Genomic DNA, 17,348 nt, shown 5'->3' on the forward strand with positions numbered 1-17,348 from the left:
AAGAAAGTAAGGGAAAAGGGGTTGGGGGGGAGTGGGGTGACAGAAGAGAGGGATGACTGTGGAACAGGGCAACCAGAATATATGCCATCTTGGAGTTGGGGAGAGGGTAGAAATGGGGAGAAAATTTGTAATTCAAACTTGTGAAAATCAATGCTGAAAACTAAAAATATTAAATAAATTTTAAAAAACCCAAAAAACAAACAAAAAAAAAGAAAACATAAGAATGATCAGACTAACTGAAAGCTATGATCAGAAAAAGAATCTTGATATAATACAAGAAATAATTAAAGGGGAAAACAGAAGTAGAAAAAATCCATCACACACCACTTAGAAGAGATCCTATGAGGAAAACTCACGGGAATATCGTAGTCAAGTTCTGGAGCCCCCAGCTCAAGGATAAAATATTAAAAGCAACAAGAATAAAACAATTTAAATATGATGGCACCACAATCAGAGCCACACAAGATTTAGCAGCAGAGACAATACAGGACTGCAGGGCTTGGAACACTCTATATCAAAGAGCAAAAGACCTGGGGCTCCAACCGAAAAGATCACACCCTGTAAAGTAGAGCATTATCCTGAATGAAAAAAAGGGACATCTGATCAGCTGTCAGACTTTCAAGACTTTGTTAAAAAAAGATTTGACATACAAAAGCCAAGAGAAACATAAGGTACATACAAAAACTGATTACAAGGGATTCAATAAGGACGGATTGTTTACTTTTTATATACATAAAATGCAAACCATATGTCTAAGATTCCTATTAATAATTGGGTAACTCATAAGAAACATTGGGGTAAACCTGAGTATGATACGAATTTAAAAAGAGTAATTCATTTCTACAAATGAGGTGCAAGAGGAAGACTTCATACAGAGGAATTAGATGGGGGAAGAGGACTGGTAGTTCTGGAATCTACTGTCGTCAGGAATGGGTTTAAGAGGGAACAATACATATATATTTAGAAGAGTATAAAAGTCTTCTAAATTCAGAAGAAATAAAATGGTAAGGGGATAGGGAAGGGGAGAGGACAAGGGAGGGATCTTTAGAGGGTGGGGGGGGAATAGGTAAAAGGGGGGTACAGAAGGGTGTTTAGAGCAATGGGAATTGGAGGATAGGGGAGGGATCGCTAGAGGCAAAAGGGAGGGAATAGGTTATAGGGGTTATGGAAGGGAGTTCGGATTTATGGGAACCGGAGGATAGGGGAGGAACAGGAGGGCAAGATAGCGGGTAGAAGTGAAGCAGAAGAGACAAGAGGGATAGGAAACGATACGCGTAAACATAAAAACAAAGATCAGTAGTAGAATGTATTTGGAAAAGTATATCTATGTATGCATGTATATATGTATATGTTTATGTATGTATCTGTGGCTAGAGAAAAACATGTCTGCACTTAATTGTCACCTGGGGGCGGGCGGAGAGAACAAAGTAAACAGTGCCCAGCAGACAACAAAAGAAAACTTACAAGGGAGCAAAGAAAAGATGGACAGCTCTCCACACAACGCCCAGCATTTATCATACAGGCTTTCTGGAATGGAAAGTTATTGCTCCATATCTTGAATCCTCTCGGGTTCTGCTGTGCATGTGACGTGCTTCCCTTTCTTTCTTACTTTGTATTTAAGCTCCAATATTTAAGTTTATGGTATGTTTTGTTTCCGATTCATATGAAATGATTTCTTTCTTTTCTCTATTCTGTATTTGTGTGCTGGTGTTTGAGTTGAAAATAAAATTTAAAAAAAAGAAAAACTTGATTTGCAGCTTTCTGGCTTCTCCCACATGTGCCTTCCCCCATTAAAATGGAAGTTCCCTGAGGGCTAGCCCTAGTATCCTCAGTGCCTGGCACACAGCAGGCACTTGATAAAGGCTTCTTGATGGTTCATTCTTTCCTCCCACTTTCTCATCCTTGACTGCTCCTCTAGTCCCACAGCCTTCTCTCTCCTTGACCTCTGCCCACACGCTCTCTGCTCTGACTCTGTCTCTCCTTTGTGGCCCTTCGAGGCATCCCTCAGGCTCCCCCGAGCTGGCGGCATCTCCTACATTAATGCAGCCAGGCCCAGGGACCTGCTGAAAAGCTCCCTGCCTCTGTGTCAGGCCCACAGCTGACACCCAAGCCTCCCCAGGGCTCACTGAGGAGCAGCCAGCATCATCCTCACCCCTCCTGCTTCTCTGGGGCCAAATGCTGCCCCTACTGAAAACAGCCAATTTACCTAGGCACATGGTAAGTGACCAGTAGGTAAAAAACCCACAGCGGCCCTCACTTATGTTGTCCTGGCCTCCCCCCATTCACAAGCTGTGGGCTTCCAGGACCCCCAAATGGAATGCACAGGCTGGCCTCTCCTGATGCCATCCCCAACTCCCAGGGCCGGCCTGAGCGGAAGAGCAGCCGCTCCATGCTCTCATCCAGTCCCCCTGCCCACGCCGCCCTAACTCCTACTGCCACACTTCCCTCGCAGCCCCAGCAAGAGCCAAGTTCCTTCTTCCTCCTGGTCTGTCCAGTGCTTCACACACAGGAGCCTGGACCAAACAGCACTGTCCTTGAGGGAGAGGCTCAAACCACTGGGACCATGTTCCCAAAAGCAGCTGCTCTGCCAGCTCCAAGTGAGGCTGCAGAGCCAGGCATGGCCACCTCCCCACAGAGGGCCTCCCATCAGAATGCTCTTGCCTAAGACTTCCAGCATGAGGACCCTCCAAGGTAGTGTAGACAGTCACCCCCCTGGTCTGCATCTAAAGCTTCCCTCTGGGGAGGCTATACCTCTGCTCAAAAATTCAGTCCAACGAAGTCCAACGTCCTCAGCCTGGCACTCAATGTTCTCTACAGCCCGATCCCATCTTACCTTTCCAGCCATTCAAGTATATAAGACTAACTGCTGTCCCTGAATATACCCTGAAAGTTCCAACCTCCATGCCTTGGCTCAGTCCATTTACTACACTGAAAGTCCCCACCACCACCCAGTTTATTCATCCAAATCCTATCTGCTCTTCAACTGCACCTAGGGTGCAAGGCAGAGAGGGGGCACCACAACACCCAGGGCCCCTGACCTGAAGTCAGGAGGACCGGAGCTCAAATCCAGCCTCAGACACGTCCAGGCTGTGTGACCCTGGGCAAGTCACTTCAGCCTGTTGGCCTCAGTTCCTTTGGATGCGAAATGGGGATAAAAGAGCACCTCCCTCCCAGGGACATTGTGAGGATCCAGTGAGATCCTATCTGTAAAGCACTCAGCCCAGTGCCTGGCACACAGAAGGGACTTAAACGATGCTTGTTCCCTTCCTTTCCACACCACAAACGCCAACTCCTTCGCAAAGCCTTCCTGGATTTCTCCCCTCCCCCGCTCAGCAGAGAGCACACACCCCTCGGCTGATCCTGGATGGCCTCCCGGCCACTTTCACTTACCCACCGGTTCCTGTGATTGACCTTGGCTCCACTGGCCGCCAAGAAGAGTGCTGCAGCCTCATTGCCCGATCCAGCTGCTCTCTGGACTAAGCAGCTTCCTACAAGGAGACAAGGCCGATGCCTGGGTAGATCTCCACACAACGTTCCCACAGGGGCTGGGGTGTGGGGGACGGCAAGGAGGGGCTTCCAGGAATTGTGGCCCCAAGGGGACGGTGCAGAGGGACAGCCGTGCCGTGTGGGTTTCTTAGGCTGGCTCTGAGTGCTGGGATGACGGTGGGCTGCCCGGAGAAAGGACAGGAAGCGGGGCACTCAAGATGGTCAAGGCCAGGAGCCCAGTGCTGGTCTGCATCACAGGAACAGAAGGGAACAGAAAGGAAGGTGGGCCAACTGGTGGGTGCAGGACGAGGCCTCAGCTGCTGAGGGAGCCTGGGGCCGGGGGCCAGGTGAGACTGGGCCCAGCTAAGACGGCATCATTACTGGGTCCTGAGAAGGCCGAGCAAAGGAGCAGTCTACAGCACTCCTGTGACCAAGGTGGAAAATCGCAGCATCTTGGGTCGGATCCCCAGCCAGAAGGTGGCCTGAGGAGCCGCCAACTCCAGCCCCCGGAATCAACTGGCCACAACCACCGCATAATCGGAGGCGAGGCCTACTGAGGGAGAGGAAGGAGACTGTCTCTGAGGTCCATGCGGCTGACTGCCTACCTGTCATGGTGTCGGGCGCGTCTGTGTTGCTGCCGCGCTGAATCAGCCTGGCCGCATAGCTGTTTTCATCAAAGGAGGTCCCGTTGACAACAGGCGCATCATCGAAGGGGTTCACCGCCTGGTCCGAGGACACCGTGATATACTGGACGGCCAGCCACAGGGCTGTGCTCCCCTCATGGTCCTTCAGCTCCAGATCTAACCTAGGAGAGGCCGAGGACAGGCATCCTCAGACCATGGCTTCCTGTGAGCCTGCCTCCCCACGGGGACCCCGCCTGGAATCTGGCAGTCTGCCCCTCGTTCCAAATGCAGCCAAAGCCTGAGAAGCGATTTCTGGATTGGGGAGCATTCCAACACACCAGACACCCTCCACACCAGTTAGTTGTCTCTGACACACACGGTGCACCCAGAGGGGCTCAGGAGAAGAGCACCTGCTCGGGGTCGGTGTGACTGACACCGGCCGAACCCAGGTGTGCAGACCTCACTTTAAGGGAAGGCCAGGAGGCCCCAGCAGCACCCACCCTGCCCCTCTTGCCCTTGTACATACCGTTTACATTGCAGCAGCTGAGTGAATACGACATCGTTCCTGGAAATGATGGACGAGTGTAACGGTGTCCTGCCGGAAGAGAGAGTGAGAAACAGTCACTGTGGGCTGCCCCTCCGGGGCTGGAGACAGCCAGAGAGGCAGGAGCCCTCCTGCCCCGGGGACCAGTCTGAACCAGCCTCCCTCCTAATGGAGGCTCCTACCAGTAAGAGGCCCCCTGACTCGCAGAGGGTTGTGAAAGCAGGTGAGGGGTAGCCGTTCTCACTACCAGCCTGGACTGAGGGGCTGGAGGCCTGGCATCAAAAGCCTCAGCTCTGTGACCTGCGGTGTTCGCCCCCCTCCAGGCCTCAGCTTCTTCATCGGCGAAGTGAAGGGGGGAGACCAAGTAGGAGCTGCCCTCTCTTCCTGCCTTCATTTGGTCCTCCTAGCATCCCGGGGGGGCAGGGGCAACATCCAGGGAGGAAGGGTCAGAGGAGACCCTAAGCTGGCTCTTCCAGGTGTCCCACTCTCCGGCAAACAGCTGAACCAACATGTCGACATCTTCATCCCACCCTCCAGGTGAGAGTTCCAGCCAGACCCTCCCAGGAAAGTGGCCCGGCAACGAGAAGGCCCCCGGACTATTTCCCCATCGGGCCAATAACATAAAAGCCAATGGCATGTTGGGAGAGGGCAAGGGGAGTGCAGGGGCTGGGCCTCTGGTTCCTGCTGCCTGAGAGTGCAGCTGCCTGACCTCTGCTGCAGCCTCCGCATGTCCTGCGGGCAGGCCAAGGACCTGCAGCCATCCTGAAGGGGCTCGTGGCCAGACAAAACAAGCATGTTTATGAGGCTGGGTCAAGAGTCCCTTAAAAAGTGGGGAGCTGCTACCCGCAAAGGCTGGGGTGCAGTGGCCCCCCCAAATATAATGACGATGCATGGCTGGCCTGTCTGTGTCTGGGCCCAGGCCAGATGCCCCGGGGGAGTCACAGAGCACTCTGTAGGCCGCACGGGTAAACTCCACATACTGGGACCCCAAAGAGATGATGCCGTCATGGAAAAGCAAGTTTAGACCCGCTCTGCTTGGCCTGGGGCAGAGGCTGGCAGGGAGATCGACCCCTCCTACCATGCCAAAGGGCCCAGCTGGAGAGACTACTCGACCTCCATGGACTGAATGAGCAGAGCCCTGCCTGAATCATGAGAGCCGGGGGCCCTCCGAGGACACGGCACTCACCTGCCTTTGCCATCCTGCATGTTGGGGTTGGCCCCGGCCTGCAAGAGGGACTCGGTGATGTGTGCCATCTCCGACGTGACATCGTCCGGGCCCTTCCTGCAGCTGGATGAGGCCACCAGGTGCAGCGGCGTTTCCTGGGCCCCCACAGTGGCTGCGTTCACCAGGGCGCCATTCTTAATGAGGAAGGTGGCCGCGAAGCTGTCTCCTGTTGAGGAGGTCATTCAGGAAAACATGACACATCTCTTGCACATGCATGCAAACACACACACAATCACATTCACAACGCACACATGCACATGCATACATATGCACTCACTTGCATACACACCACCACACACATGCACACTCATTTGCACTCACACATCCATGCACAGTCACATGTACACACATTCATGTGTGCATACACAGACACACACATTCACAGACACAAAAAGTGCTGAGGAGGCAATTCTGGCCAGGAGGCCCCTGGGACCGTACTGGTGAACAGCTCTAGGCAGAGGAGCCCTGCCAGCATACCAATCAGAAGTGGGAAGGGGGGCAATGCAGGCAGCAGACTTGGCAGCTGCTCCCGCTCCAGGACAGGGGGACGGGGCAGGGTGCATTCTATACTCTGAACCTCCCCACACACACCCACATATCCCCATCCCGGCATCTAGCATAGGGGCCACCGGGAAGCTTGGCACTTGATGAAGGAGACTAGCTGGCTCCTCTAATGTGGAAGACTCCATGGGAATGTTCACATACAGCTCCCTCATCTCCCCAGAGCACAGAGCCAGGCACACAGCAACGGCTTAATAAACGCTTATTGCTTGATCAGCCTAAGCTGCGTGGAGCTCTTGGGGTCGCTCGTGCGCTTCCTTCTCCTTGGTCCCCCGGCACCTCCTAGCTCAGTCCTAAGCAGCAGGCTGGAGGGAGGGGCTAAGCCTGGCCAGGGGTTCCAGGGAGAGCTCTGTCTGAGGGGATGGCTCCTGAGGCCTTACATCAGAGCCCAACTCCCAGTAGAAAGGTAGGAGAGATCTGGAAACCTGGCTCTGATAATCACCTCTCTCTAAGCCTCAGTCACCCTCTCTGTAAAAAGGATGCTCTCTGAGTTTTCCAAAGAACCCAGGCGTGGGTTAATGAGCCCTCCCTGCCCTGTCCCCCACTCTGAGAGTGGCCCTGAACCAACTGAGTGCCCTGGGCACACATTTGGGGGATGCCAACATGGGGAGCCACACCTGGCTGGAAGTCAGACACTGCCAAACCTTCCATTAATATGGTTTACAAAAGGGAAAGGTCCAGGTATGCAGAGGACCCTTTTCTGGCCCACTGCCCCCCCAACCATGCTGGATAAGCCCTCAAGGCCCCCACAACCAGCCCACAGCCTCAGGTCCCTACATTTAATTTGGGGCACACATCATGCTCTGCCAAACCCTGAGGACACTCCATCACCTCCTGTGTTCCCCCTACAGAACATACTCAGCTCCTCCTGAAATCCTGTCCTGGCTTCAAGGCCCAACTCAGGGACCCCTCGTCCAGGAAGCCTCTCGTGCTGCACCATCAGACACAATCCCGTGGCAGGCAGGCAGGCAGCACCCCTATGTACAGAGTGCCGGGCCTGGCCTCAGACACGTACCAGCTGTGTGGGCAGGCCACTTCACCTTCATCAAGAGCTCCCAGGGCTAGTGCCAGAATGGGCATGTTGGCTCTCTGTATCTCGCACTTTCTTCTGTTTCCTCCCATCTCAGCTTCAGTTTCTAGACTGGGCCTAGGCGCTTGGGCCTAGAAGGTACAGGAGGCAGTGGCTACGGCCACAATCTTAGGCCTGGGCAGGGCACACGTGGCCGCCACCATGGAGCTGTTACTATTGAGGATGGCCACGCGACTGCAGCCTCAGGCTAGATACCAGGGTTCAAGTTTCTCATTCTCTTTCTCACTGTTCCTTCCAGTACATTTTCTGATCCTTGCTGGGGGCCCTCTAGGTCCTAGCAGGGACACTTCTCCCCACATTCTGGCAGAACAAACAATTTCATAAACCTCGGGAGTTTCCAGGCTGGTTCCCCCAAGACAAAGGAGGAGGGAAAACAGGGCCAAAGGTCCCTCACAAATCAGAATGCTCTGCAATGCAGCCAGGCTGCACCCCCAAGACAAAGGGGTAGAGACGCTTACTGGAAGGTCAGCCAAGAATCAACTTCATCAGACCATGGAAGGGGCTCTTGCCAAACAAGCACCAGAACAAAGATCCTCAAGTGCCTCCCGATAAACCAACACAGAGACTTCATTCCCAAAGAGGAACGGGGCCCTGGCCATGCCCTCCCCCAGAGCCGCCTGATTCACCAGCCCAGGCACCCTGGTGGGAATGCAGCCATGAGGGGTGTGACTGGCTGCCACGCAAGGTGCAACCTAGGGCCTGCCCGGGCCCAGGAGCCTGTGGAGAGGAGCAGGATTCCCTGGGGATATGATAGTATGACCATGACCCCCCAGGAAGAGGAGAATTATGTCCATGTCCACATTCCTCTGCTGAGGGGGAGCATGGTGTCATGGCTACCAAGCCCCACTGCAGGCATACGCAAGGCACCCGCAATCCAGGCTGGGGAGGCCCTGGACATCCCAAGGGAGTCCCAGAAGCCTTGACTCAAGAAAAGAGCATTTAAAAGGTACAGAAGACGAGTAAAGGAACAATGACTGGAACTCATGAGAGTAATGCCCACTGAGACCACTCAGAACCAAAAGAGTTAGAGCCACCCTTTGTGTAGTCGGTGGAGAAATATTTATAAGCATACATAGCATAGGGGCCACCACTATACATCGCTCCCAGAACGAAGGCCAGAGGTTCCTGCCCTCCAGGAGCGCCCAGCTGAACAGACGAGACAACAGTCAGTAACCTGAGGAGAATCAACAGAAGGAGGCACTGGTATAAAGGGGGATCGGGAGGGCAGATGAGGAGGGAGGGAGAACCACAGTGGGGGAAAGGCCCAAACCTTGGACTATCACGTTTCAGGAGCAGCAAGCCCAGGGTCACAGCGCTGGGGGGAGAGGAAGAAGTAAGAACAGCAGGAAAGGGAGGAGGGGGCCAAATCAGGATAGGCCAAATGACAACCTGAGCACTCAGCATCTGCTGCCAGAAGTGAGAGGAAGCCACTGGAGTTTGCTGAATAGACCTGCGCATTAGGAAATTCCCTTTGGTGGAGCAGGGAGAGACTGAGGCAGGCCAGCTCCCAGCAGCCACTGCAGCGGTCCCCGTCAGTGTGAGGAGAAGAGGGTCTGCATCAGGGTGGAGGTAGGGTCAGAAGAGAGAGATCTTGAAGGTAGAACAGCAGCTGGGGTCTGAAGGATGAGTCCAGGAAGACTGGTGTGAGCCAGAGACCCTGGGAGGATGGCACAGGGTCACAGGGAAGGGTGTAGGATGAAAGAAAGAACCGCGGGATAGCTGCCCAGTTTGGGATGAGCCCTGGAAGGGGTGCTGAGCAGAGGGTCTGAAGTCAGCGCCACCGTGCAAACAGAAGAAAACCTTCAAAGCTGAGGCAAGAGAAGAGAAGCGCCAGAAGATGCCGCTCTGCCCCTCTGCAGAGGCAGGGACGATGGCGTGGGATACCACAGGAGATGGCGGACTCCTCCATGTGTGTGGGCTGCACTGGTTTTGGACAGCTCTCTGCGAGATCAGTGAAGGTTTAGTGGGGTTTTACCTCACACTCATCAAGGGATCTTAGATGAGAGGTGAGCCACGAGGGCAGAGCAGGACCCAGTGCAGCCACATTCCCCTTCGCCAGACAGATCTAACAAATGAGCACAATGGAGAAATCCAGATGAAGCCATAGCCCAGAGCGACACTGGCAGAGACCAGGAAGTCTGTGCATGCTGGAGATGAGCACTGGGGCCCGAAGCATGCCACATGCAAGTAGTCCAATGCCTAGGAGAGGCTGGGTCCCCTGTCCGTACTGGGACGTTGTGATGGGGACAGGTGCTGACGGGGAGCTTTGTCAGCCAGCACCCAGCTGTGGCTCACAAATCCAGGGTGGAGCAAGAAGGGGTCCTGCAAGGGAGGTGGTATGGCCAGGGAGGAAAGCCTTGGGTTACAGGCTGAGAAAGGAGGATGTTCAGAAGCCAGCAGCAGCGTACCTCAGATCTTAGGCACAGAGCAGGGTCTCATTCCCATCATACAGCCCAGTCCCACACCAAAGGGGAACCTTCAGTTCTGCTGCTTTGAATTCAGATCTTCCCAGTTGGCTGAAAGGGATAAATTCTAGCAGCTCAGACCCACACTCAGGTCTGAAACTTGCAGGGTTCAGACCAAGGGGGTGGCAAACAGACCTTGCCCCGGATCAGACCCCTCTCGGGGCACCAAAGGCTTACAGCTGCCCATGAGTCCTTGAATAACCTTGAATACCCCAAGAAAACAGCAACAAGACCAGGCCAGACCTTTGCTCCAGAAGGGCCACAGGGCCTTAGCATCAAGTCCAAAATCAGGCTGCAGGCTGGAAGAATTGGCAAACAAACAAAAAGTCTCAACATAAAGAGCTACTGTGGTGGCAGGGAAGACACACATGGAGGAAGAGAAAGGTTCCAAAGCATCCACAAGCAAAGCACAAAACTCCCCTAGACCCCCTGCAAGAGATGAAATGAGAACCTTTAAAAAAAGAGCTGAATGTTTTTATAAATGAAATGAGAGCACTAGAGGAAAAAACATGAAAAGCTGTGAGAGCTAGGGAAGAATGAATGGGAAAGGGAATGAACATCCCAAGAAACAAACTCCCTGAAAATCTGAATGGACCAAAAGCCAGAAGCCAGTGACTGTGAGGCAGCAAGAAATATTAAAACAAAGTCAAAAGGCTGAAAAAAGAGAAGGAAAGTCAAGACAACTGACAGCAAAAACAGCTGACCTGGAAAATGGAATAAGAAGAAAAAAGTTAAGAACCGTAATCATGGGACCACCTGAAGCCATGACCAAAACAAGAGCCTGGAACATCCTATTTCAAGAAATGAAAAACTGCCCAGATCTCTTAGAACCAGAGGGCAAAATGGAGAGAGAAAGAACCCACTGGTCACTTCCTGAAAGAAACTCCAAAATGAAAACTCCCAGCAACACCGGAGCCAAAGCCCAGAGCTCCCAGGTCAGCAACCAGAAAGCAACGGTTCGAGCACCGGGGGGCCGAGGCAGGATCCCACACAACGCAGCAGCCACCGCGCTCCGGAAGAGAGGGCTGGGAACGTGGCTTGGCCTCCCAAAAGCAAAGGATACTGTCTGAGAGCCCAGAATAGCACACCCAGAAAAACTGAGCATAGTGCTACAAAGGAGAAATAGACCTTGAGTAAAGAAAGGACTTGCAAGCATCCCCGATGAAAAGAATGAACATACACACACACACACACACACACACACACACACACACAAACTGGGTCTAGAAATGTATTTCACTCAATACAGAGGAGGTAAAGGGGAGAAGTGGGAGGAGGAAGAGGAACGGTAGATTCAGATGACTGGCCCAGGGCCACTCAGCTAAGGGTCTGAGGCCAGGATGGAACTCAGGTTTTCCTGACTCTGGGCCCAGCACTAGCCACTGAGCCACCCAGCTGATGAGGATATATTTTCATCTTAACCTACTAAGCATTACGATTCCTACTATGTGTGATCTACCACTCAGTAGGCATGATCATGCTGCATCCTCACAGCAATCCTGAAGCTAGGGCTATTATTATCTCCTGCCCATTTGGCCTCTCTCTCCACTGGCAGAGGAAAATGCTAATGGGTTCATTCAAGCCACTCAGGCTGCTCTGAGAACACTGATTTTTGTCTACCAAGCAAGCCATGGACCTTCCCAGGGGATGCTGGCGGAAATTAAAGGACTTTGCAATTCACTTTTAGAGGTTGTGGCCAAATTGCTTAGAATGGGGTTAGGTCCATCCCTGCCTGCCACCAGAGCTGAAGAGCCCAGGACAGAGGCAGGTGAGGACTGGAGAAGGAAGCACCGAGGTCCCCCTGGCTGTGGCATGCCTGTGAAGCCCTCCCTGCCCACCTTCTTGGCCTCACCTCTTTGGATGGCTTTATGCAGCAGGCTCCACCCGCTCTTGTCCACCATGTCTACATCCGCTCTGTGGCTCACCAGGGTGCTGGCAATGCTCTCCAGTCTTCGAGAAAGGGCGAGATCTAAAGCGAGATCTCCATTGGGATCCAGCTCATTCAGCTTCAAGGGCAGCTATCACAAACAGTTGAGGGGGTGAGCATTCATCAGGGACATGGCACACACCAATGCCAGGGGCTCTGGCTCAAAGAAGGTTTACCATTCTCACCTCTAATTCAGTCAGATAGATAGACTGTACAATCTAAAGTGTGTGCGTGCGTGTGTGCATGTGTGTGTGTGTGTGTGCGCGCGCGTGCACGAGCATCTGCAGGTGTGTGTGCGCGTGTGCTATCCCGCCTGGCACCAGTTTCCCTGGGGGGCCCTCTGCCCCTCCTCCCCCTTCTGACCTCCAATCCTCAGTACCTGGGCATCCATCTCAATGAGGTACAGGAAGACGACATCCTCTCGCTCCAGCCGGATGGCTTTGTGTAGTGGGTGCTGTGTCTTGGACCGGATCATCTGGTACAGCAGCTGCGCACTCATGCTGCTGAAGTCTTCCTTGCTCAGGTCGTCCTGCAGTGGCGGGGGGGAGGGGGGGGGAACCCATGAGACCACCCCTGCCTGGAGACCCTTGGCAAGGTGCTGATGTCACAAGCCTAGTGGGAGAGGCAAATGCCTTCTGGACTTGCTTTAAGAAAATTCTACCCATCAAATGCCAAAGGAACCTATGTGGAGGGTGCCTTTCATCCTAGAGTTCATTCTCACCAGCCAGGAAGTGCTGGCTGCTGGGCTGGATGTGATGGGAACCTTGGGGAGACATGGCCCCTTTCCCTTACAGTCTGTGATAGAGGCCAGGTAAACGAAGGCCACTCAGGCCTGCTTTCTTCTACCGCTTTGCATACTGTCCAGCTGGACCAGAATCCATGCCTCTCAGATGCCCAGGAAAGGGCGCAGCTGTCTTGCATGGCGATTGACTTAAGTGAAAACTACAGCACTTAGCCCACCCAGACTATGGGTTCCCTTCCCATGTTCTCCAGCCATTCAGCCAGGTTTATCTTGCTAAAGATGGGCCTATCATCATGCCTCTTCCAGCTAGCCTTCCCCACCTTCTTTCTACCTCTTGCCCTGGGCCACCGCTCCTAGAAAAGTCTTGTCAGTGGATGGCGCTGTAGACCAACTCGCCATTTCTGTGAGTGCCCAAACAGAATTCCCTTTCTGGGCCCCCTTTCCCCTCACTGGGCTGACTTTCCCAGTAAAATACAAGCTACTGGAGAACATAAATTGCCTCATTTTTGTCTCTGTATCCCTAGAGCCATCACAGCCCACGGCACACAGCAAGCACTTAATAAATGCTTTCTCAGTGATTTTCCCCCAAATAACTTTAAACCAGCCCTCTGGGTTGTCTTTTGCTTCCATTCCCACCCTTAGCTCTCCCTTAGCCAGGAAAGTAGAAAGCTCTCAGGAAATAAATTCTAAAGACGCAGACAGAAACAACCACAGTGAGGAGGGAAAGGAGCCATTTTCTAACGACCCAGATGTAGCCACACAGGGAGCTCATCTACCAGATGAGACTTTTAAAAGATGGAGGCCAGATTTCAAGGAGGGGCAGAGCCAAGACGGCAGAGTGAAAACTGGAGCTCTCTTACAAACTCTGTCAGATACCTCTAAAAAAGTGAATCTAAGCAGATTTGAGAGAGGTACAAGACACTAGGAGATGGAGGGTGGCAGACTTCAAGCCCAGGAGAGTCCCCAGGGTCGAAAGGACAGATTTGTGGGCTGAGAGAGCACCAGGCGTGGGGAACTGTACCTGACCACACCAGAACAGGAGCAGCGGCTGAACTCAGTCAGCCAACCATGCTAGGAGAGCGTGGAATACCACCATACTGGAGCAAGAGTGGGAGCAGGCCCAGGGCTGAACTGCCAGCTGTGGTGGGGATCCCCAAGCCTCTCAGCCCAGGATGTGAGTCTGTTGGAGCTACTTGAGGCAACAGCACAGACCCTGCAGCCATGGCAGTAGTTACTCCTGAAGCATTCAGCCCACAGTCTGAAGGTATGAAACTCACCTTCTTGAACTCCCAGGAGCCATGATGACCAGGTAAAAACAACTCTCATCCCTCCCTTGAATAAACCCAGAGAATACTGCCCTAGGAGAAACGCTGGAATAGAGGAGCCAAAAGTGAAAGTTCAGTAATCTTATAGTTAGGGAGGCTAGGGAAACGTCACTCTTGTGGCAGCGGAAGGAGACCAGTATAAGAAGGGAGGCATCCCAGCAGGACCCACCTTAGCAGACCAGCAGGAGTTCCTGAGCCCTAGGAGGGTGGAGCTGGCAAACACCAACACCAGGACCTCTGGAGTGCCTTTGCACTGCCAAGGGAATTAGCAGACACCAGCGCCGACAAAGGCTGAGACCACCCATGCTATAGCACAGCCCTGGGGAAGAGGAGACTTCCAGCAGCAAGACCACCCCTCCTCCACACCTCACACAGTGACATCCTCCCCCCACCGGGAAACTCAGAAAGACCTCACTGGGTCTTGATCCTTAGCACACACCAGCCAACTCCAGCTCACCACCAGGTGAGAAGCAGCATTTTACAGCCTCTAGCTGACAAAACCAGGGGTCACAGCACACAAAGCCAGTAACCAGGCCCCCACTTCCCAGCCCAAGAAGCTTGAGACAGATCCCCCCCCCCAAGCCCCTGAAACAGAGATACACTTAAAAAGCCAGGAAAAAGGCCACCACCATGAAGAAGGAATCTAGAAAAGTAAAAAAGACCACTGAATCATATTATGGGGACAGAGAAGATAAAAATATGAATTCAGAAAAGGACAGTATTGACACTATACCCACATCTGAAACCTCAACAGGAAACATGAACTGGTCTCAAGCCCAAGAAGCATTGTTGGATGAGCTCAAGAATGATTTTAAAAACCAAATTATTGAGGTAAAAGAAACAATGGAAAAAAATTCACTGATGAGAGCAAATCTTTAAAAAGTAAAATTGGTGAAATGTTTAAGGAGGTTCGGAATTTAATTGGAGAAAAAGGACTTCTTAAAAAGTAAAATTAACCAAATGGAAAAGGTGATGCAAAAGCTAAATGAAAAAAAAAAAACAATTCGTTAAAAATTAGAATTGGCCAATTAGAAGCTAATGTCTCTATGAGACATCAAGAACCAGTCAAACAAAATCTAAAGAATGAAAAAATAGAAGAAAATGTAAATATCTCATCAGAAAATCAACTGACCTGGAAAACAGATCCAGGAGAGACAATCTAAGAATTATTGGTCAACTGGAAAGCCATGATGAAAAAAAGAGCCTGGAAAGTATCTTCCAAGAAATCATCAAGGAAATTCGCCCTGAGGTCCTAGAACCAGAGGGTAAAATAGTCATCCAAAGAATCCACCGATCACCCCCTGAAAGAGACCCCAAATTGAAAATTCCAAGGAACATTGTAGCCAAATTCCAGAATTATCAGGTCAAGGAGAAAATACTGCAAGCAGCCAGAAAGAAACAATTCAAATATCGCAGAACTTCAAGCAGGATCTTGCAGTTTCTACATCAAAAGACAGGAGGAACTGGAATATGATATTCTGAAAGGCAAAGGAGCTTGGACTACAACCAAGGATCAACTACCCAGCAAAACTGAGCATAATTTTTCAGGCAAGGAGATGGACATTCAATAAAATAAGGGAATTCCGGACCTTCCTAATGAAAAGGCTGGAGCTCAATGGAAAATGTGATCTTCAAATATAAAACCCAAGAGAGACATAAAAAGGTAAACAGGGGGAAAAAACTTGTTATTCAATAAGGGCAAATTGTTTATATCTTTATACAGGATTATATATATGTGTGTGTGTGTATATATATATATATATATATAGATATATATAGATATAGATATATATAGATATATATACATATATATATATGTCAATCTTGAGAATGATACAGCTATTATGACAATTAAAAGCGATATACATACACTGAGGGTGTCAGTATAAAATAACTGATATGACAAAAAAAATTAAGGGGTGTAAAGGGATTGTTCTGGGAGAAGAGGTAAGGAGGAGGTAGAAAAGGGTAAATTACATCACATGAAGAGGCACAAAAATATATTATAGTAGAGGGAAAGAAGGGAGGGAGAAGAGCAGTGTTTGAGCTTTACTCTCATTGGATTTGGTTCAAGGAGGGAATAACATACTCTGAAAAGTATAGAAATCAAATTTGTCCTACAAGCAGTAGGAGGGGAAAGGGGAAAGAAAAGGAAAGGGGATGGTTAAAAGGGAGGGAAGAAGTAGCAAGGGGAAAAGAGTAAGATAAGGGAAGGGAGTCAACAGGGAGGGAAAACCAAGGAAGACTGCAGTCAAAAGCAAAATTCTTTTGAGGAGGGGAAGGGAGAAAGGAGAAATAAAAACATAAACAGGAGGGGGAAACAGGATGGAAAAAAAGACACAGATAGTAATCATAAGTATGAATGTGAATGGCGTGAACTCTCCCATAAAATGGAGGCAGAAAGCAGAATGGATTAAAAAACATAATCCTACAATATGTTGTTTACAAGAAATACATTTGAAACAGGGGGATACACTCAGGGTAAAGGTAAAAGGCTGTAGTAGAATATATTATGCTTCAGCTAAAGTAAAAACAGCAGGGGTAGCAATCCTAATCTCAAACAAAGCAAAAACAAAGATAGATCTAATTAAAAGGAAAGAAAAAAACTATATCCTGCTAAAAGGCACCATAGACAATGAAATAATTTCATTACTTAAAATCTATGTACCAAGTGGTACAGCATCCAAATTCTTAGAGAAGAAGTTAAGGGAGTTACAGGAAGAAATAGACAGCAAAACTATACTAGTAGGGGACCTCAACCTCCCCCTCTCTGAACTTGATAAATCTAATCTCAAAATAAACAAGAAAGAAGTTAAGGAGGTGAACAGAATTTTGGAAAAGGTAGATATGATAGACCTCTGAAAAAAACTGAATGTGGATAAAAAGGAATATACCTTTCTCGCAGCAGTACATGGCACATACTCAAAAGCTGACCATGTACTAGGGCATAAAAACCTCACAATCCAGTGCAGAAAGGCAGCAACAGTCAATGAATCCTTTTCAGATCATGATGCAATAAAGATTATTTGTAATAAAGGACTACAGAAAGATAAACTAAAAACTAATTGGAAACTAAATAATCTAATCCTAAAGAATGAGTGGGCCAAAGAACAAATCATAGAAACAATTAATAACTTCATTCAAGAGAATGGCAATAATGAGACAACATACCAAAACTTATGGGATGCAGCAAAAGCAGCTCTTAGGGGAAATTTTATATCACTAAATGCTTACATGAATAAAACAGAGAAAAAGGAGACCAATGAATTGTGTATGCAACTGAAAAAGCTAGAAAAAGAACAAATTGAAAATCCCCAATTAAATACCAAATTAGAAATACTGAAAACCAAAGGAGAGATT

General features: G+C 50.3%; 1 protein-coding gene across 1 annotated transcript in view; it reads right to left on the minus strand.

Moving 5' to 3' along the window:
* ANKFY1 (ankyrin repeat and FYVE domain containing 1) overlaps positions 1–17,348 on the minus strand; it is an 84,464-nt gene that overhangs the window by 25,057 nt on the left and 42,059 nt on the right. The window contains exons 6-11 of the mRNA XM_036754925.1: positions 12,301–12,450; positions 11,847–12,012; positions 5,840–6,044; positions 4,636–4,704; positions 4,092–4,291; positions 3,391–3,488 (exon numbers count right to left, since the gene is read on the minus strand). Coding sequence (XP_036610820.1) covers positions 3,391–3,488; positions 4,092–4,291; positions 4,636–4,704; positions 5,840–6,044; positions 11,847–12,012; positions 12,301–12,450 — 888 coding nt within the window. The remainder of the gene's footprint in view (positions 1–3,390; positions 3,489–4,091; positions 4,292–4,635; positions 4,705–5,839; positions 6,045–11,846; positions 12,013–12,300; positions 12,451–17,348) is intronic.

Source organism: Trichosurus vulpecula, chromosome 4 (assembly GCF_011100635.1).
Source record: "Trichosurus vulpecula isolate mTriVul1 chromosome 4, mTriVul1.pri, whole genome shotgun sequence".
NCBI lineage: Eukaryota > Metazoa > Chordata > Mammalia > Diprotodontia > Phalangeridae > Trichosurus > Trichosurus vulpecula.